Raw genomic sequence first — 20,690 nt, forward strand, 5'->3', positions numbered from 1 at the left:
CCTCAGGGTAATAAACGTAATTACTTGCGTAAGCTGGCCGGACATAAGTTGACTTTTTAGAATAATTGGTCGAAACTTCAGATGGCCATTCATTTAATCACTCTTCTGAATTTAGACAACGAGCTAGTTGTTGTTTTAGAAAAAAAAAAAAAAAAAATTCATGAGCTAGCTGATTAACGCTATTATGGAATCTCATCGGTTTTTTTTTTCTTTTTAAAAAAATATTTGGAAAATATCATTCACTTGATATAGATGTTCTTTTTCACAACGGAAAGGAGTACCGTACTTCTGATTAATGTATTTGTATATATATTATCCCACCGAATGATGAAATAAAATCTAATATGATCAACTATACGTGTTGAGCAGTTAAAAATTTTATGTCACGTATTTAATAATGAGAATATATTTTCATGACGGCTTGAATATATAATACTTTTTTATCTAATTATGCATTCATGCAATTGTTCAAATCTTCAAAAAGAAATTTACATACTTATTAAAGTTCAGAGGGAGACATCGAATACAAAAGTCTGCCCCTCTATCTTGCAGACGTGTAGCCAGCGCACAAGAAGAAGAAGTAGTACTAGGGAGATTTGATAATCCTGAAACGGAAAATCAGATTCCATTCTAAATTAACATTAAGGGATCCATTTGGGATCCCTAGGGCTAAAGAATGAATCCTTGACATGAGAATCAAGCAACATAAGCGCAGCATTATTCGACTTGATGCAGCGTGGAGTCTTATACTGATTGATGGATCCGCCTTGGCTAACAAGCAAATCCATCAGCGTCTCAAAGGTGCCAGGTTCGACAACACGTATCTCGAGCGGTCCAACGGATTTATCATGCGAACGGCAGCGCCTGTACACATAATCAAGTTGTTCTTCGACAGCAATGCAACACTCTTCAAGTACCTTCTGATGATCAAGTGGGAGTGCTGGCGAGTCCACTATTTGAATCTCCCAGTATAATACATAGTGGCCGGGCACAGTCGATGTATCAGCATAGCTTGTGTATTCTACAAGTAGCGCACTGTAAGGTTCTAATAAGTTTTTAGCAATAGTCACGCTTTTGTGCAAATCTTCTTCGTTGGTTTTGTCATTGTCTATGCTCAAAACAACATTTCTCCTGCATATGAATCGAAATTGTGGCGCCCGATTGTAGAATCCAGTCACTTGGAGTACATCGCCAATTCGATATCGATTCAGCCCTAAACAACACAACATATATCTCAGCAATAAAATCCGAATAATTAAGAAGATAAATTTATCAAAACTCTCCCTATTATTATTGTTGAAATTAATCTCCTGCCATTAAAAAAAATTATGATATTTTTTGTGCTTTTACTGTTTTACTCTTGAAAAATTTTACAAATTTTATTTTTTTGAGGGGTAAAATAATTTAAAATGGACAAAAAAAATGAAAATTAATATCTTTTTTTAACATGAACGAGAGCTTTGAAACATGATGAGAAAATGAATAATTTACTAAAACAATATGGTTTTTTTTTTCCATCATTTTTCTTAGTTAAGAATATCTAAAGAGGGAAATTATAATCTTACCGGCAAAAGTGGTGACAACCAATTCATAGTAATGGCCGACTCTAACATGCCCCAAATCAACAAGCTTATCGTTTGGCACCTCCTCTTCTTCATTAAATTCCATTGAAAGCAGCGTGCCATTCTCACCTCCCAATGGCAAAAATTCAAAATAACACATGTTAGGCAAGAGGGTAAACGAGACGTCAGCAGGATTACTCAAGGGTTTCAAATTTACACCGAAGTAACACTCAGATGAAGCATACATGGTGCCCACCAAGGGCAACTTCCCTGCACTATAATACTCCAGGGATGGTATATATTGTGCCATAGAGCCAGTGACTACAGCCTCAATGTACTTAGCCCTAGGCCAAAGTTGACACAAGATTCCTTTCCATGATGGACGGCTACAAATTTCCTCAATCTCGTCGGCGAGAGTGGGGTTTGGCGATGTTAGTAGGGACAACGTCGAGGAACGGCATCCGGGGTCAGTGATCGTAAGATCAAGCCGACCTGAGCGGATATCATTGCATAACTGAAACCAATTACGCTCGAGAAAAGATATAGCTCGAAGAAGAGCTGATGCAAACACGGCACCTAGCCGCAGGACTTGGTGACGATGGATTAGACCAGCTAGCAACTGGCAGTACATGCTTTGGTTGCTGTCATTGCACAAGATGGCTGGGTCTGGGCTAGTGAAGTCGTTATACGGGTCGCGTGTTCGGCACTTGAAATGCTTGCTTTTGTAGTAGCTGGTGAGCACAGTACGAGTGGGCAAGCCACTGGGTGTGGACATTTCAGCCTTGACAAAGTAAAAGTACATAGCCTTGCCTTCATCTAATCCGCAAATGTACCTGTAAGTGAAATTCAATCCATGAACGTGCACGTGTCTGATATAAAGTTAGTTTAGTGTTTGAGAATCACAACCAAAGATTGAGAATGGATAATGTCTATTGCCATATTAATGGTTATGAAATGAACGATCGAATATTTTATATTCATGATAAATGCAAATTCTAATCATGCGTTACACGTCACTTGCACAGCATTCTATACAGTACGCCTAGACCTGATTAACTAGAATGTGTTCACCTCCTATGAAAATGGAAATAAAAAGAACAAATAAGGGAAACATAGGAAATTAGGATATATAATATAACTGGTTCATGATTGGCATGATGAGATTATAGAGGAAGGTTCGACGGTCAAGATCTTCTGCTATCGATGGCATCAGCTTTGGCTCTCCTGCAGAAGTCCCCGAACTGCAAACACCGAAACACAACTAAATGAACATGATGAAAACTAGTTTAAAGAGTTATTAGCAAAAGCGATAAAACATGCAGGGGGAAGATATAGAGAGACCTGCATAACATTTCAGTAATGGGGTGTCCGGAAATAAGTGAAGAGTCTTCACCACTAATAGCTATTCTTTGGATATAAGGATAAATATTCTTGTAGGTACTAACAGGAACGCATCGCTTGAAATCAGATACATCTTTTGAACCTCTCAAATACTTGCGCAAGTACTCAGTTTCTCCATTTCGTATTAAGATCTCTCTCAAAAGATTATTTTGCACTTCATCGGCTTTTGCTGTTAGCTTTTCAATCTCCTTCAATGCCTCCTCACCTTTATACTCCAGTTTCTTCCCGTAATGCATTCTTTTGGAGGAACTTAACAAATGAGAAGAAAAGAAGTTTGAAGGATATTCTCACCCTGTTCGTTGAGTATGGGTTTTTATGACCCGCAAGTTCTTTATATAAAAAAAATTGCAAGTTAGATTATGTGTAGTTCTTGAAAACATGCTTCTCGTTTTATCCCCACATTATTGCTAACCGATCGATTGGCAATTTGGCCTAGATTCCATCTACAATTAATGTGGCCACTCACAGGCTTTATTTGAAGAAAGTGACCGGCATTTACATGGATATTGTGCCATGAATTAGATACCACATACTACTAGGACTTCGCCTAGCGCTTTTCAAAGTATTTGGCATTGGAGTTCGAATTATGAAGGAGACAAGGGACTAAAAAATTAATTTAGACATTATTTATTCTCTTACTTAAAAAAGAAAAATAAAAAAGAATAATTTATTATTTCAAAGAAGTTCCCTTGGATCATTTTTTTTTCATTCACTCATTATTAGATATATGCTTCAACCAATTATAATAGTATGTATACACATATGGCAACTAATAAACAAATAAGCAGTAGTGTTCTTGGAGCACCCAAGAGCCCAGTTAATAAAATTAGCTTAATTATATAGGTGAAATGAATATTAGATATATGCTTCAACCAATTATAATAATATGTATACACATATGGCAACTAATAAACAAATAAGCATTAGTGTTCTTAGAGCACCCAAGAGCCCAGTTAACAAAATTAGCTTAATTATATAGGTGAAATGAATATTAATGCATCCTACTAATGAATCACATCCCAACCCCACCAAGACAATTTTATGAGATAAATTTGTTGTCAATTCAAAATTTAAGGGTATTCATTAAAATATTTTAACTTTTATTTGCTCTTGTATGAAGTTAAAGAAGGATTAGAGCTGGCTTTTTTATTATTAGATTGGTATTTTGGTAGTATTTGGTTCTAAAACAACGATTATATACATGTATAATATACACTTTTAGAGTGCTATTTAGTCACTATTTCTTGACTAGAAGAAAGGAGTGTAGTGCAAAATAGCAAGAAAATCAAACCTGTGCTATTTACTCATTAAAATATTTCAACTTTTAATTGCTCTTATATGAACTTAAAGCAGGATTAGAGTTGGCTCTCTGTTATTAGATTGGTATTTTGGTAGTATTTGGTTCTATAACAACGATTATAGACATGTATAATATATACTTTTAGAGTGCTATTTAGTCACTACTTCTTGTCTAAAAAAAGAAGTGTAGTGCAAAACAGCAAGAAAATCAAATTTTGATTATCTACAAGCTCGCTCGCTCGCTCTCTCTATTAAAGTAAGTATATAACGTGCAAAACACTAAAAAGAAGCCCCTACTTCATTTCTTTATTTGAGTAGCTACGTACGCTAAATTAAAGCTCAAAATTGAAGGACTTTCAGGTATATAGATCAATTAGAAATATTTTAGAATACGGAATCAAGTTGCAGCATGATTAGTCATTCAATTTGATCACAGTTAATTCCCTTTAATTAATAAAAGTTGTTCTTTAGTACCAAATGAGACAATCCCAACCATTAAATGGTGAATGCGATATATATGCTTATTCAATATATTGATTGTCATGGTCGACATCTTGACGCATGTATTGATCGATCAACAAGGTCGATTCTGCGGCGTCCAATTTCGACCTTTCCTTTTACTTTTTTGAAGCTGGTGGTGAGTGACGCATTGGAATGCTGCTGCCGACGCTCTCTTCCTCTTCATCACATGGCAATTTTAGTGAAACAATAGCGCTAGTGCGATATAACCATTTAGCCATAGCTGGGAATAATTTGATAGTGCGTAATAAAGCTAAACTTCTGGGGAATTCAATAATTTTTACATGACTAGATGCAGCACATAACTAGCTAGCTAGCGTGCCATCAATCAGTCAAATCATGGTGTCCTCCAAAATTTACTTGGAGGTATTATCTGTACGGTATATATGCACTGATATCATCAGCTTTCCAATCTTTAAAGCTCTGTCGATCTATCATCTTTTCTCCAGTATCTTATCCAAAATTCCTTTTGTTTTTTTTGAAAAAAAAAAAGATTGTTATATACTTACGATCAAAAATATGGTTAAGAAGTATTTTGAGAATTAGTTCAGAAAAAATCTACTCTAATGAAAATTTAAAGGAAAAATCGATCACAAAACTCTACTCTCATGAACAAAAGAGAAGATATCTACTCCTACACTTATTTTATGGTGAGGAATTTCCCTATTTGATGTGCTTCGTGAAAGAAGTATATTTGTTCTTTAATATATGTAATACGTTAGATTTCATAATGAATTAGTTTTCACTTTTCAATACCTATTTATTTTGTATTTGCTAAGATTGACATCAGAGTCTTAAGAAAGATGTAGTCTATATATTTTGTTTAATATCTTATACAAAGTAGATTCATGAAATTTTGATGAAGTTACATATTTGAGGGGATATTTTGTCTAATTATTTATATAAAATATGACATACTATTGTACTAAAATTTATATAAAGACAACTTGTTCCGAAGTTAATGGTTAATACAAGTTATTCAATGCTGAAGCCGCTTTTGTGTGTGAAGTGCTAACCCAATTTTACTAGAATGCAGCAAACAAAGTTTTTCTCCTTGAACTGTACTTTATTTTAGTATACTTAGAAAGTATTGGTCGTATATGAGTAAATTTTTATTTGAAGAGCTCTTAATAAGTTGTTTTTGAGTGTGCGCTTTCACGGATAATACATTTTAGAAATCTTTATTGAAATATTTTATACACCATCACCTATAACTTATATCAAACCTAAATATAGTCACATCATAGCTTTTAAGTATTTTACAGGCTGTCATGTTCTTGAATTAGGCAACCATTTGTGAGTTGCTCTAAATAGCTGCCTTGACAAGTATTTGCGAAGACAGTTTAATTGCATTCCTCTGGAGGCAATTTGGCTTGATTATGTGGTTAACATAAGCACATTCTTGTTTCTTTCTGAAATATATGATTCGTGTGGTCTATTTACGATGAATTTGATATGTTATAACTGATTATGAAGGTGGGACTAGGAGGGTTTCTTTGAAAACCGATCAATCCATTGTACGTCAGCTCTAAGAAATAAGGTATAAAAGTTGCAATTTAGCTGACCATTTCTCTCCCCTTGTTAAGCTTATGTTTATGAATGTAATTAAAGGAGCATTTCCGTTTCTTAAATGCTTCAGAACAGTCTACCCAGTTAAATGCTTCATAACCTCTGATTTTAAATGCTTTTTTATTTTATTTTTTTTCTCTTTTTATTTTAGTAAGCATGATTTTATTATATAAAACTAACTTGAGTTTGCATATTTTTATTATTAATAATAAAATATTACTTTGAGAAGGGTATGAGTCTTCCATTGCTTTTATTTTGCATCCATTAAAAGATACATTTAGGTAGCGTTTACTTTTTGGATTGGATTGGGAATCCTGAGGAGTGGGAATCCTAGGATTGGGAGTGTGGAGTGGAAGTGGGAGTAGGTTGTTTACTTACACTGGAATGGAAGTATGGATTAGAGATCAGAATCCAATTTATGTGTTTACTTTGTCTTGGATTGGGAGTAAATTGTTTCAAATTATAATTTTATCCTTATTTAAAGAATTATAGTTTTTAATTACAAAACTAATAAAAAATAGATTTAATGAATAATATTTATTTTATTATATTTGTAAATTTATTATAATTATTAATATTCTTAATTATGAACAATAAATTATTAATTTTAATACAAAATGAAACCTTATTTTATTTTATTTAATATAATTATATTAAATTTATTATTATATAAAATAATAATATAATATTATTTAGTACAAAATTAATATTTTCTTAGAATAAACTATTTATTATTATTAATATTAAATAAATATAATACTATTATTTTTAAAATAAATATAATAATATTACATTTATTAATTCTCTATTAATATAATAATATTATTTTAAAATAATTTTAACTTAGAATCAATGCAAATTATTATTTAGTTAAATATAATATTATTATTCAAATAAATATAATAATATTTATTTTATTTTATTAATTATAAAATATTAAATTAAATTAAATAAAAAAAATAAAAGGGTAAAAAAGGGAGATTCCCACTCCCACCTCCCCCAATGGGAGTCCCACTCCCACTCCCCACTCCAAAAATGGGTGGGGCCCACGGAGTGGGATTCCCACTCCCTTCCCATTTAGATGAAGTAAACGCTGGAGTGAGAGGAATCCACACATATGGTGAAGTAGTTGTACCCTTTGTTTTTATTCAATTGTACATGTAGTTTAAAACGAAGATTTTGAAGAAAAAAATGAAATTGGTCATATTATTTGGTCAAGAGTAGAAAATGTATATCTTTTGCAATTATTTGGTGGAAAACTCATATGGTTTACAACTACTAGGCGAAAAATTGATACCATTTACAATTAACACATGAAAAATGGATTTTTTTTTTTTTTTGGTAATGGATATGGAGTCATTATACTAAATGATAATACTACCCTCCTGATATCGTCAAATGTTCATCTCTAATAACAAAAAAGTAAACAGACGATACAATATATATAATATTTGTAAAATTAAAATTAAAATATTTGTAATATTTTTTTATAATTGAGTAATCTTTGGGTAGACTGCTCATGATTTCTTTTTTATTATATGGGTTCCTCTATGATGCTGTAATTTTTTTACAGCATCAATAATGTTTTTAATTGTGTACCATTGGATTTAATCAATGGTACACAATATTTGTACTAAAAAAATTAAAAAATAATGGTAAATGGTTAACAAACGTGTAAGGGGTGGAGAATTTTGTAAAATAACTATGACCATCCTTAGAGTTTGAAACAATTTCACTTAAATAACATATTTTATTTAAAATTATTTTTCAATCCTCCTTTAAATTTGAAATGTGATAATCTTTTTTTAAATAAATCTTCCAAAATCTATTACCATTAAGTATAAAATATAATGATAGGTTATTTAACACAAATCAAATAAATAAGTTGCAATTGAAAATTTTATATATGATATAATAGTAATAAATAACATAACTAAGTACATATACTTAAGTAAATATCATAGTTAAATCAATAAACTCATTGTTGAGATTGCTTGTAACATAAAAATTACTTGATCACACATGTTTTAATAAAATTTAATATCGTATATTAAAATACTCATTATTTTATATAATATTAAGGGTCATTGTATAATTGATCATGAAGTATGTCTTATTTTTAACACCCATTTAACATACTTATTCTCTTAACTTTATATTTATCTTACAATTAATATCCTTACATGATAGGAATTTTATGTTTTATAAGCCTATATATTTTCATTTTAATTTCAAATATCACTTTGTTAATTTCACAAAAATTAAATCTAATATATATTCCTAATGAGCTTTAGTTTATGAACCGTGAAAGATTATTTTATTGATATCCTTAGATTGTAATTATAAAATTTTATGTTATTAAGAATTATTACTTTTGTTATGATAATTAATAGTGACAATAAATAAAATATTGCCTCCAATAATATTTACGTTGGAAAAAAAAGTGAAGAATATCATGTATATTTTTAGATTTTTATTGACATGGTAGGAAATTATCTCAGCCTTATAAAATTTAACTTTTACAAGTTTGTTTTCATTTTATTTTCAAATGTCACTTTGTTAATTTCATAAAAGTTAAATCTAACACATATTCCTAATTAACTTTAGTTTATGAATCATGAAAGATAATTTTATTGTTATTCTTTGATAGTAATTATAAATTTTTTATGCTACGAAAAGTCATTACTTTTATTATGATAATAAATAGTGACAATAAATAAAATATTACATCAAATAATATTTAATGGACAAAATGAGGAAAAAAAATCATTGTATGTTTTTATATTTCCATTATAGAGATATGGTTTGGAATACTTTAACTTAAAATTTTGGCACAATATTTTTGACCCACTAATATCTCATAATCTAATGGTTGATATTGAAAGTCAAAGCAACATTTCATAATGTTATATCCTTCACCATTGAATTGCATGAAATAAATAGTTTAATTTTTTAATAAAAAATTAAATCATAATATTTCTCACTCTATAGACTATAGTTATATAGACATATATATTTTTCAATAATAATTGGTGAATAAAATATTTCTCATTTGTTGTGACTCATATAGTATTATTAATAAAACACATATAAAATAGTTAATTTATTGCAATGCTTTATATTATCATTATTGTTTAGGTATTAATGGTTTGTAATTAAATTCATACAATACAAATTATTACAAGACTTTGTGTTAAATAACCTACTTGATAATATATTTTATACTTAATGGTAACTGATTTTGAAAGATTTCTTTAAAAGAGATTATCATATTACAAATTTAAAGGAGGGCTGAAAAGTAATTTTAAATAAATATATTATTTAAGTGAAATTATTTCAAACTCTAAGGGTGGTCACAATTATTTTACAAAAATTATCCACCCACTTGAACGGTTATCATTATTTTTAAATTTTTTTTAGTACAAATATTATATACCATTAATTAAATCTAATGGTTCACAATTAATACATTATTGATGCTGTAAAAAACTTTACAGCATCATAGAGGAACCCTTATTATATTTATTTTTATTTAAAAAAATTCTGGTCTGGAGGATAGATAGGATGTAATGAGGTGTAGTACTATGCTAGTGTGTGGCTTGGCTCATTGGATAAGATTTAGCCACGTAGGTCACTCAGTAACAGTCTCGGCTCTCGCATTCTACCATGGGCTGCGAAGAGCCCATTACTTAAATTCATGGGTTTTGGATTTGTTCAGCTTACAAACTGTATTAACCGTCTCCAGAAGCCACGGCGTCGTTTGGCAGAGATGGAAATGGGATAAACTAACTGTGCGTATTTTGCTGGAAAAGATTTAGGTGGGAATCGATCTGAATGGCTGTGGCTGCTCTGGTAAGCCAGCAACCGCTCTGCTTCTCAAATTCAATAGCAACAGGAAGAACAAGACACAAACCATGGCTCCCCACAAAAACTATCATTTTAAATCCTCAAAAGAAGGCTCATCTCTGTCCCATCTCCTGCTCTTCTTCTTCTTCTTCTTCTTCTTCTTCTACTTCTCAGTCTCCAGAAACCAATGCGGAGACAGCGGAGTCTTGTGTCAATCTGGGCCTCTCACTATTCTCCAAAGGACGGGTATTTTTTTCTTTTATATCTATCTCTGATCACTGGAGCCATTTTCTTTTGTTTAGTTTCGTAAATTTTGGATTGTAATCGTGCTTTTGTTTTTGTTTACTTTAATTTTACTGATGATTTTTATTTTTGTTGCTCAATTTAATTATATTTTGCAGCGTGAAAGAAATGGGCATTTTTATCTTTACACGATGGAAGTATTGTAAATTGTATTGAAGGAGCAAACAGTTTTTTTTCCCCCACCTTCTTGGAAAGATAAAATTGTAGGCTATTTTTTCATGATTGAGTCGATGGTACTTTTCCCTTACCATCACCACTGTGCTTTCATTGTCGTGCAAGTACTCCCTGTGAGTGAAATCCAGCTTTAAGATGTGAATGACCTAAGCTAATCAATAATCATTAATGCATAATCAAATTATAATGGTACAATTACTAGCCAAAGTAATATTTGGTTCTTAAACCGAATTTTCCCTCACAGTTGTTACATTTCTTTGATCATATTGTTCAACACACGCGACATTCTGCAGTGTCAGCAACATCTTGTCTTGCATCACTGTGTGTAAAACTGTTTAACTATTTGTTTATCAATCACATGTAATGTTTGTTGTATCATTTATATAAATTTATTATCATGTGCTTAAATTTTTCAGGTTAAAGATGCCTTAGTTCAATTTGACACAGCACTCAGTCTAGATCCCAACCCTGTGGAGGCCCAAGCTGCCCTATATAACAAAGCTTGTTGTCATGCGTACTGGTAGGAAGTCCAACCTCCAGGCTTTTCAGTTTCCTCTTTTTTTTTTTTTTTTTTTAAACTTTGTGTCATGATAGATTGCCATTGAATTTTTTGTTTCTTTTTATCTCAAAACAACTCAATTGCTGCAAATTGACCGATAAAATCTCTTCATGGTAAAATGAGTTACACTGGTTGCTCTCTACAGACACGTGACTGTCAGCGTAAAGGTCTGTCAAAACTAGTGCTTCCTTTAAATGGAGTGTGTTTTTCTTAGAACTCAAACATAGATAGTTTATTTCAAGAAAGGCATTCAATGAGTCAAAAATTACACAAGTGTCCGTACAAATTTTATCTCATATTCAAAATAAAAGAATTTTATGATCTGATTTAAAGCCAATAAATCTTCCAAGTTTCAGTAGTAAATTGCCAATAGCTTAGTTAAATTTTGCTTCCTTCACTTTGTTTGTTTTACATGAATGAAGCTTATTCAGTAATTTTATCCCTACTGCTGTCTAGATGAGGGATTTTAATTTCAGTGTTCATTTTTCTGAAGTGGGGAAGGAAAGAAAGCTGCTGATTGTCTGCGTACTGCTTTGAGAGACTACAATCTTAAATTCGGCACAATTCTTAATGATCCCGACTTGGCCTCCTTTAGAGCTTTGCCTGAATTCAAGGAATTGCAGGAAGAGGTTTATCTCTCTATTTTGCTGTTTTATATCAATTTTCCACTTCACAAGCTAAATTAGCTATAGAGTGCAACTTTCTCCATAGAGTTAAATGTTGCTCCTCATTTGCATCATTCTTTTAATCTCTCGTAACATGAAAGTGACAGGATCTGTGAAAGGTCATTTCTTTCACTTTCTGCTAATAAATATTTTAACTCAAAACTATTTGTTATGCCTACAGGCCAGGCTGGGTGGGGAAGACATAGGCTACAGTTTCCGAAGAGATCTGAAACTCATCGGTGAAGTCCAGGCACCATTTCGTGGCGTACGGAGATTCTTTTCTGTGGCACTCTCAGCTGCTGCAGGAATATCCTTATTCTTTACTGTACCCAGGCTACTTCGTGCAATCGAAGGTGGTGACGATGCCCCTGATCTCATAGAAACTGCTGAAAATTTAGCCATTAATATCGGAGGTAAACCAAGACAGTCAGCTTGACCTTTCATATATTTTGCAAGTGGACTTTTCCCTTTATGATGAGTAAGACTTCAATGATACATCAGAACTTTATAACCGGATATTGTGGGTGACTAAGCTTTTGAATCAGCAATCTGCAGGTATCATTGTTTTTATCACATTATTCTTATGGGACAACAAGAAAGAGGAGGAACAACTTGCTCAAATATCCCGAGATGAAACTCTTTCAAGGTTGCCACTGCGCCTCTCTACCAATCGGATTGTTGAGCTGGTGCAGTTGCGAGGCACAGTTAGGCCGGTTAGTACAAACATATTTTTTCAGCTCATATTGTTGTTATTAAATGCTTCTGCTCTATAATTGGAAACCTTAAACGTTGACACTGTAAATTAGCATGTTTGCATTTTTGTCATGGAAGCGTCACCTAATTACAGAGTTTCCAGCTATTCAGAATATTGCTTCATTAACCATTTACAGTAAGGGAATAATCACTCGTGCAATGTGATGATTACACATACATCCATTCTTTTGTTTGTGGATACATGCTCATCTATGAACAAATGGACATGTGATTTTCTGAGAAAAATTTCTAAATGCCCGTCAACAAATTTAATTAGAATCAGACTTCTTTTACCAGCTGCTTATATTGTTCCTCTGGCAATTTGGAAGCATTTCAGTAAACTGCTGCATATCTCAGAAACAAATATAATTTTTCATAACAGTTACCTATAATATTCTATTTGTTTTCTTTTCCGTCTCTTGGTTAAGTTTCATAAAACTGCATCTTTTATGTAACTTTGAGGTTTGGACTAGGTTATCTTGGCAGGGCGAAAGGAGACTGTTTCCTTGGCTATACAGAAGGCAGAGAGGTTCCGAACTGATCTCCTTAGACGAGGTGTTCTTCTAGTTCCTGTGATCTGGGGTGAAGGTAGGGCACCACAAGTAGAGAAAAAAGGCTTTGGTCTGGCTCCAAAAGCAGCAGCTGCTCTTCCTTCTATTGGGGTATGAATACAAAGGTTGTTATCAGCAATTATCTTGTGAGCAATATTATAGTTGCCCTCCTTGACACTGTATCCAATGACATTTTGGTAGGAAGATTTTGAGAAACGAGCTCAGTCTATAACTGCCAAATCAAAGTTGAAATCCGAAATTCGATTTAAAGCGGAGGTGGTGTCACCCAGTGAATGGGAAAGGTTAGATTCCACTTGTTCAGAAGTTTGTTTTCCATTTTGTTGGTAAAGTTACACCTCTATAATATATTAAACATAAATTTTTACCTCTTTGTTTGCCCTTCATTTGCCTTTAATGGAATGAAACGTCACATTCAATCTATGACAATTGTTGTGAACTATTTATCTCCCTTTTAGTTTTTTAATGACTCAAATGTGCTATTATTATTCCTCATTTGAGCTCTGATATCTTCTGAATGAAAAATCTGTACTTATTCAGATGGATAAGAGATCAGCAGAAGTCTGAAGGAGTTACCCCTGGAGAAGATGTCTACATAATATTGCGTTTAGATGGTCGTGTTCGGAGATCTGGGAAAGTAAGTGGATATGGTAAAGATTTTGTGCTTACTTATAATTGAACAGAAATAGCTTCGATTAGCAGGTGCTTAAGGAATTTTTGGTAGTTTAAAGGTTTGGTACAATAAACCACCAATTTTTGTTGTTGTGGTTTGCGGAAAAAACATATAGATTGAGATTTTGGATTCCTATTTAACACTAGCAAAATCCTGATCAGTTGAGGGTTCCTTTTCCTGTTCCATTCACCGGTCACCAATTCAGTTCATTTGATTTTCATAGAAGCTGCTGTTTGAATCCACATTCTATGATTCTTTGTTGTCACTTATCAGTAATTAGAATCTCTGTGTTCTTGGGTGGTAGTTAATTCAACCAGTAAAACCTCTTGTGGTACAAGAGGTCTGGGGTTTAAAACCCTGCACACATGAGAATGAGTATCTCAGCATTCTGCTCTGTTTATCCTGAGGGGTTTAAGTTGAAAACAAAGAGTGCTTAGTTTGTTCTATCTACAATGTTCATCTAAAGTGACGTATACGTAATGTGACAAACTCTACATCCAACCCAAGAGACTTCTAAAAATTGATTTTGATGAGGTCTTGTACATTTTTCTATATCAAGTTGGTGTAACAACCTCTCGTATTTGTGTAGGGCATGCCCGACTGGCAACAAATTGTGCAGGAGCTGCCACCAATGGAAGCATTGCTAAGCAAGCTAGAAAGATAAAGAACTCTTTGTTCACCAACTTGAGAGGATTATGAATGAAAACTAGCACCATTCTCTTTAAATATCTTTGGTGCCCCCCATATGATCGTCTTCTTTGTATAAACCGGCCTCCATGAGAAGATAGATCGTCCTCTTACTCCTACACACTCTTGAAGATTCTTCATCCATTATTTGGAGATGTATCTTCGCTTTGTAAATTTTGAATAGAAAATGAAATGAATGGGGTGGCATTTAAAATTTGAAATTTGAAATGCAGTGCTCGCTTTGCAGCTGTTTTTCGCGAAACCGTTTAAACAATTCCGCAGATTCTTTTTTCTTTTTTTCCCCTTCGGACTTGGTGCGACTGATTTGATTGTAAAGTCATTGCTCTTGGTTATTTATTTTGGAGAAAAAGTATTTTTCAGCTTTAGGTTTTGAAGCAATAACTTATTTTATCTTTATTATTCAAATAATGATTTATTTTATTTTTTTAGTTCAAAATACTTTTTTGTTAATTTATCGTAAGTTTACTGTATAATTTTTTGAGAATAAAATAGAATTTTTAATTAAGGACATACATACTATTTTTAAAATAAAATTATCAAACACAATTAAATAATATTGGACTTTTTGCAAAAATTTAAAATTTAAGGATAACCTAATAAATAAATAATAATAATATTAAATAATATGCAAAACATATATTTAGGACAAAATAAAGAGAAAAAACATAGATTTCATAAGTATTAGAGTGAGTTTTTTTTTTGTCTTTTTTGTCTTTTAACTTCTTTATGACTTTAATACAACCAAGATAAATAAATAAATAATCAATCAATATTATTATTTTACCAAAAATAAACACAGTTTCATTAACTTAAAAAGCACACACTAAAAACACGATACAAATGTAATATATTACAGAATAAAATATATTGTACCTTTTATCTTTTAGTTTATCCCAAATTTTAATATGGTCAGTAATCCCTTATTAAATTATTGTTGTTGTTGTTGTTGTTGTTGTTACTACTACCACTACTACTGCTATTATTATGAAATTCAGTTGATTTCATTAAAGAAATTCAATGAACACACACACACACATTGATTATTTTTTAGTGTTATCTTTATTTTATTAAGTTATTCTTGAGTTTTAAATATTTGTAGAAAATCAACGGTTATTTAATTGTTCTTGAGATTTTCATTTTAAAATAGTTTGTAATTATTTAATTGAAAATCTTATTTTACCCTAATAAATTACATAGTAAACTAATTATAAATTAACGTTAGAGCGTTTTGAATTATTATTTAAAAATTAATAATAATATTAATTATTATTTAAAAAATAAAGATGAATTGGATTATTTCATGAAACTCTAAAAGTGAAAAGAGGTGAGGTTTTTACCGATATAATGCTATTAGGCCGTGGTGACCCAACTGCTGCACCACATTTTTTTTAATAATTTATTTTGGTTCCTTGAAGGCTGCACTGTTTTGGGAATTTAACTCAGTTTCTCTAGCTATTTTAATACAGAGTCATACAGTCAGTAGAATAAAGAAAGAAAAATGACTTATATTTTATGTTTATATCGGTGTTGGGGTTAGTCCATATCCACATCAGCTGAAGCCTGAAGGTGAGGAAAGTAGGGAATAAGACTATAGACTAATAATGTAATTAAAGTCATAACCCAAGGATCCCTGAAGTTATTTTTTTATAAGTTTCTGTATCACAGTGATTTATACAACCTATGCTATCAACGTGAGATATCAAAACTGGCTTAATCTGACCATCTTTTATAGGATACATGATATACAAATAAAAATATGAATAGCTGGATCCTACATGAAAAGTAGTGAGATATTGAGAATTGAAGGAGCCAAGATGGTGAATTAGATCGAATTGGATCTTGAGACACATGCACTTGCTTCTATAATTACGATAGGACTACCGAACCAACCATATTCCTAAGCTAAAGCACACCTTTCTATTCAGCAATAAGCATGCATATGCATACCCTCATTCCATTACCATACCATGTCAGCCGATTTTAATATTCATGTAATATCAGGGCCTATTAAATGTTTTGAATATGAACGAAGAATGATCATCACAGGTCATGCTTTCATTTTTTTAATGATTTGTATCCCTTTCATAGTAGGTTTCGAAGAGGTCAGACGATGATATAAATTCAATTCAAGAATGCGTCCAACTTTCTATTTAGCAATCAGAAGAGCATTTGAACTGGTAAAAGTCGTCAAACTAATCAAGATTTATCTAGAATTAACAGGAGTACGAGCACCCACTTTATCACTTAAATTATTGTTTTACTTACTTCAATTCTTGGTTTAGGCTTTCCTTTACTATGATTAATATTTTCATGTCTATTATTGATTCTTTACTATTGTATTTAGCTTCAACTAGGACAGGTATAAACTGTTGATGGTTGTTGGGCAGGACTTCGAAGAAGAAACACCCATCCTCCTGATACCTCTTTTATTAGTTTGTCTACATAAGTTTTAATTACAAAATTACCCTACAATTCATGCATACCAACTACAAGGTAGTAAAGTCAACAGTCAGCTAACATGGCATATTTTGTAGATATAAAGAAAGCCGATGTCATTGTGTTAACTCAAAGATTAATTTAAGCCAAATTGCCAGCCAGCTTTATCCTTGTCCTGCGTTGAGTTATCGCATTTATTATGTTATATACGTGCAAAGCAACAATAGCTATATAGAGAGAAAGAAACACAGGAGTGGCAGAAGCAACAGCAATGGCCAAAACTCTTGCTTTTCTCCTGTGCGTTTACCTGTTCCTCGCTGCTCTGATGATGGACTCATCAACTGTCGTTGACGCGGGTGTCGACCAGAGATTGAGTTGGGTTCCGGCCAAGGCCCGTTGCCAAGGCTCCATGGCGGAGTGCATGGCCGACGAAGAATTTGGGATGGATAGTGAGATCAACCGGCGCATATTGGCTACTACAAAGTACATAAGCTATGGAGCGCTGCAGAGGGACTCTGTGCCATGTTCTCAAAGGGGTGCGTCCTACTACAACTGCCACGCAGGCGCACAAGCAAATCCTTACAGTCGTGGCTGCAGCGCAATTACTCGGTGCCGTAGCTAAGTTTGTCCTTAATTTCCTTCATTCCCTTCTCATTTGTAAGACTGAAAAAAAAAAATGCAATAATAATATGATTAAGAGGATTAGTCACGATAGTGAATTTGAATCCCCTATTGAGACGGGTGAATCGGTTTTCCTTTTCATCGTAAAAACTAATAATGTCGATTGTTGCGGATGCATGCTATGGCTGCTGCATTTGATTTTTCGCTGTGTTTGTTCTGCCTATTACTTTATTTCATGTTACACAGACTTGAAGGAGAATGATGCAAAAAATATTTTGGGTCTTTGACTATAAAAGAAACAATTTGCTGCTGTTTTTGATTCATAATGCTAAGATAAAGGGACAAAACTGCAGTTTCCAGGTAATCAAAATTCAAAACCAATTCGGGAGGCAGGTAGTAAACAAGGAAATCAACCGCGGGTATAGGGGATGAAAATTGCTCTTAAGAAAAATAAGCATCTCGCATTCTTGTCCGAGAAGAGTTGGCATCTGGTTGAACAAGTATGTTTGGTAAAAGGGTTTTGGCATAAGTTGTCTTCCATTTATGGAACCATCAAAATCTAGGCAGCAGTTACGGCAAGACAGCAACTTTAGAACATGCAACCTAATTCTATTGGATCGTCCAAGACTTTCTCAAGTTTGGCAAAAGCATCAAAATTCAAGTAGTAAGCTAAATAAAAAGTTTAGCGTTCAAGAATAGGCGTGTTTCTACCCTTTTCCATCTGAAAAGTATAGCATTTCTGACTTTGGTGACATTGCACTTAAAAACACTGACAATACTAGGCATTTCTATGTGACTGAGATGGTCGAAAATAAATGAAAACCATCCTATGTGTCTGCAAGAAAGTAATTACTGACAAATACGAAGTAGCTGCCCTCAGTTGTCAGTACACAGAAAACCAGAAAATATCAAATACAGAACCAACTAAGCCCACTCATATCAGTATGATCTCTCTCAACCAGAAACACAAACAAAAAGCTAGCATAGAAACTAAAGCCAGCATTCACTGCACAAGCACACCCTTTTACTATTCTATGCTGATCCTTCCTCTGGCTTCCCTTCACCCGAGTTTGTCTTGGATGGGGTCAACGGAGATGGAGAACCCTCCACTCCCATCTCTGCTCTTAGATCATTGATGCTCTGCTCCAACTCATTTATTCGGTTTCCCATCTCATCAAGTACATTGAAGTTAAGTAAACAAGAAGCCTCATACATTTAACGTAAACACAACGAAAGAGATGCAAAAACATCTTTGTTGAACAGACACAACAGAGTGAATTAAGAATGTGCTTTCAGATTTCTTTGAACCTGGTGATCAAATATTTATCAGCCAAAATCAGAAATAGTCAGATTCATATTTTTATCATATTACAGCAGCATAAAGAATGTTCTGTGACCCTACAAAGATCCTAAGTGTAAGAACTGTTTGTTAACACAAACAATACAGGATCTTCTAGTGTAACAACTGGTTTAACGTTCAGACTGTCATCAATTTTGAGAAAGATACACAAGCAGCACAAATACAAAAGCTTTGCCAAGACTACTATTTCACAAAATCAATAATTTAGGAAAAACAAAGTTATTTTCAATGTAATGCACAATGAAAGAGTTTTGTTCCTGCATTTAATGATCCCAGAGAATTCAGTATCATAAAACTCAAGTGGGAAAAAAAAGGATATTCTTTGTCACAATGGAGTCAGACATTGTCTGAAACCTGGACTGCATCTGTTGAAGAAGATTTTGCACCTACATATCAGTGAAGCAAAAAAATCAATAAGGCCCTACACAAAGAAAACCACAAAAACAATCACACAACTCCTGCAAATTCCTTGTATTAGCTTCAAACACTTCATAAGTGAACTATTGCTACATTGTTTCAGCCAAAACGATTTTGCAATCTAAACCTACATCTATGTCTAAATAAATCGGTTACAAGACTAATACCATAATATTCCAAATTATAGTTTCAAACATACACTAATAAACTGAAAATATTAGAGGACTCACGAAAACAGTCATATCAGCAGTACTTTGCTTGGGATCTTCCGAATCATGTCCGTCCTGCCAAAACAGTAGCCAGTTAGAGCATATCAGACAAAACATTCTAACAAGATCAAGATAGTATCACAGCCTCCTCAAATCTAACGGACCAAACTGGACAACAACTAGAAAACTGAAACAGTTTAACAAAAATAACTGAAAACCAACACAAACTCACAAGCTTTAAGGCTGAAACTTTGAGAAGCAAAATTATTTTGACTGTAAAATATGAATTACACGTAACACCATATCCGAAGACGTAAATAAAAAATAGCGAAGCCTAATTTTGAGTTCTATACACCTCTCTTCTAAAAAAACAATCACTGATTGCAGAGTGAAAACAGATCTGAATCATTTCATAAGTACATTTTAAATCAAGCAATTCTTGAAACCCTAATTATGCACTCCGATTACTCTAACCAAATACGAAGAAAATAATATTTGACTTCGGCGATCAGTACAGGAGTTCAATCAAGAGAAGCAAGTATTACCATTGCTCGCTACGCTAGCGGATCTCTCTCTACTGGTCTCTGCCGTACAGTAGATAGATTGCCAAGAGTTAAAATGCCGATAAACGATCGCCTGTGCCTAATCTAAGACAAAGATGCTAGCGCCACAAAAGTTTTACCCCTCCGCCTCAGGTTCTGAGCGGCTGAAGTTACCAATATACCATTAAGCACAAAAAATAAAAAATAAATAAATTAATGCAAAATAGCCTTCACCATTGAGGACGCCTATTATTAATTATTTAATTAGACCGTTGCTAAAGTAGTTTTGTCGTGTGCTTGGCGTTACGGAAAGATGGTAGTTTCGTCATTTTAAAATTTTTCCGAGACTTACAAAATTAATAATACGGGCTACACGTTGCTCATTTGAATTTCAAAATGCGGAGGTTGAAAGCAGAACTAGGGGAACACTGTTTAATTCAGAATTTCAAATCGTTGATGTGGAAAATCAATGTCTTGATCTCTAACAAAATCATTATGTAGAAAT

The 20,690-nt window shown here is 32.9% G+C and overlaps 4 protein-coding genes across 5 annotated transcripts; 2 read left to right on the forward strand and 2 right to left on the reverse strand.

Moving 5' to 3' along the window:
- Positions 1–432: 432 nt before the first annotated feature.
- On the reverse strand, positions 433–3,347 carry LOC102616398 (putative indole-3-acetic acid-amido synthetase GH3.9). The gene is made up of 4 exons (XM_006479851.4): positions 2,904–3,347; positions 2,702–2,803; positions 1,566–2,395; positions 433–1,213 (listed from the first exon to the last, which is right to left on the reverse strand). Exons 1-4 carry the CDS (start codon positions 3,197–3,199, stop codon positions 642–644), a joined length of 1,800 nt encoding a protein of 599 aa, XP_006479914.1. The 5' UTR covers positions 3,200–3,347; the 3' UTR covers positions 433–641.
- A 6,746-nt stretch (positions 3,348–10,093) lies between these two features.
- On the forward strand, positions 10,094–14,800 carry LOC102616689 (protein LOW PSII ACCUMULATION 1, chloroplastic). Of its 2 annotated transcripts, XM_006479852.4 has the most exons (9): positions 10,097–10,442; positions 11,090–11,193; positions 11,726–11,861; positions 12,079–12,310; positions 12,453–12,610; positions 13,124–13,312; positions 13,403–13,503; positions 13,760–13,856; positions 14,482–14,800. In XM_006479852.4, the coding sequence occupies exons 1-9, from the start codon at positions 10,185–10,187 to the stop codon at positions 14,554–14,556; spliced, it is 1,350 nt and encodes a 449-aa protein (XP_006479915.1). In that variant the 5' UTR covers positions 10,097–10,184; the 3' UTR covers positions 14,557–14,800. The 2 variants fall into 2 exon arrangements, 1 of the variants encoding a protein (XP_006479915.1); XR_370861.3 differs by lacking the exon at positions 14,482–14,800 and having other exon boundaries at positions 10,094–10,442; positions 13,407–13,503.
- Positions 14,801–17,177: 2,377 nt separating this feature from the next.
- On the forward strand, positions 17,178–17,968 carry LOC102617093 (protein RALF-like 33). The gene has a single exon (XM_006479853.4). It carries the CDS (start codon positions 17,308–17,310, stop codon positions 17,656–17,658), a length of 351 nt encoding a protein of 116 aa, XP_006479916.1. The 5' UTR covers positions 17,178–17,307; the 3' UTR covers positions 17,659–17,968.
- A 501-nt stretch (positions 17,969–18,469) lies between these two features.
- Positions 18,470–20,657, reverse strand: LOC102617392 (heat shock factor-binding protein). The gene is made up of 4 exons (XM_006479854.4): positions 20,189–20,657; positions 19,665–19,718; positions 19,337–19,403; positions 18,470–18,835 (listed from the first exon to the last, which is right to left on the reverse strand). Exons 1-4 carry the CDS (start codon positions 20,189–20,191, stop codon positions 18,690–18,692), a joined length of 270 nt encoding a protein of 89 aa, XP_006479917.1. The 5' UTR covers positions 20,192–20,657; the 3' UTR covers positions 18,470–18,689.
- Between the last annotated feature and the right edge of the window lie 33 nt (positions 20,658–20,690).

The sequence above is a fragment of the Citrus sinensis genome, chromosome 3, assembly GCF_022201045.2.
Source record: "Citrus sinensis cultivar Valencia sweet orange chromosome 3, DVS_A1.0, whole genome shotgun sequence".
Taxonomy (NCBI): Eukaryota; Viridiplantae; Streptophyta; class Magnoliopsida; order Sapindales; family Rutaceae; genus Citrus; species Citrus sinensis.

What these genes read in the sequence shown, in the direction of transcription:
- LOC102616398 (XM_006479851.4), bottom strand. Translation starts at nt 3,199, where the DNA reads ATGCATTACGGGAAGAAACTGGAGTATAAAGGTGAGGAGGCATTGAAG. An exon ending in ATTACTGAAATGTTATGCAG is followed by an intron (nt 2,804 to 2,903) that starts GTCTCTCTATAT and finishes CGGTGTTTGCAG; the next exon opens with TTCGGGGACTTCTGCAGGAG. An exon ending in ATCATGCCAATCATGAACCA is followed by an intron (nt 2,396 to 2,701) that starts GTTATATTATAT and finishes TTTCACTTACAG; the next exon opens with GTACATTTGCGGATTAGATG.
- LOC102616689 (XM_006479852.4), top strand. Translation starts at nt 10,185, where the DNA reads ATGGCTGTGGCTGCTCTGGTAAGCCAGCAACCGCTCTGCTTCTCAAAT. An exon ending in TTTAGCCATTAATATCGGAG is followed by an intron (nt 12,311 to 12,452) that starts GTAAACCAAGAC and finishes AGCAATCTGCAG; the next exon opens with GTATCATTGTTTTTATCACA. An exon ending in TCACCCAGTGAATGGGAAAG is followed by an intron (nt 13,504 to 13,759) that starts GTTAGATTCCAC and finishes GTACTTATTCAG; the next exon opens with ATGGATAAGAGATCAGCAGA.
- LOC102617093 (XM_006479853.4), top strand. Translation starts at nt 17,308, where the DNA reads ATGGCCAAAACTCTTGCTTTTCTCCTGTGCGTTTACCTGTTCCTCGCT.
- LOC102617392 (XM_006479854.4), bottom strand. An exon ending in CTGCTGATATGACTGTTTTC is followed by an intron (nt 19,404 to 19,664) that starts GTGAGTCCTCTA and finishes ACTGATATGTAG; the next exon opens with GTGCAAAATCTTCTTCAACA. An exon ending in TGACTCCATTGTGACAAAGA is followed by an intron (nt 18,836 to 19,336) that starts ATATCCTTTTTT and finishes ACTTCAATGTAC; the next exon opens with TTGATGAGATGGGAAACCGA.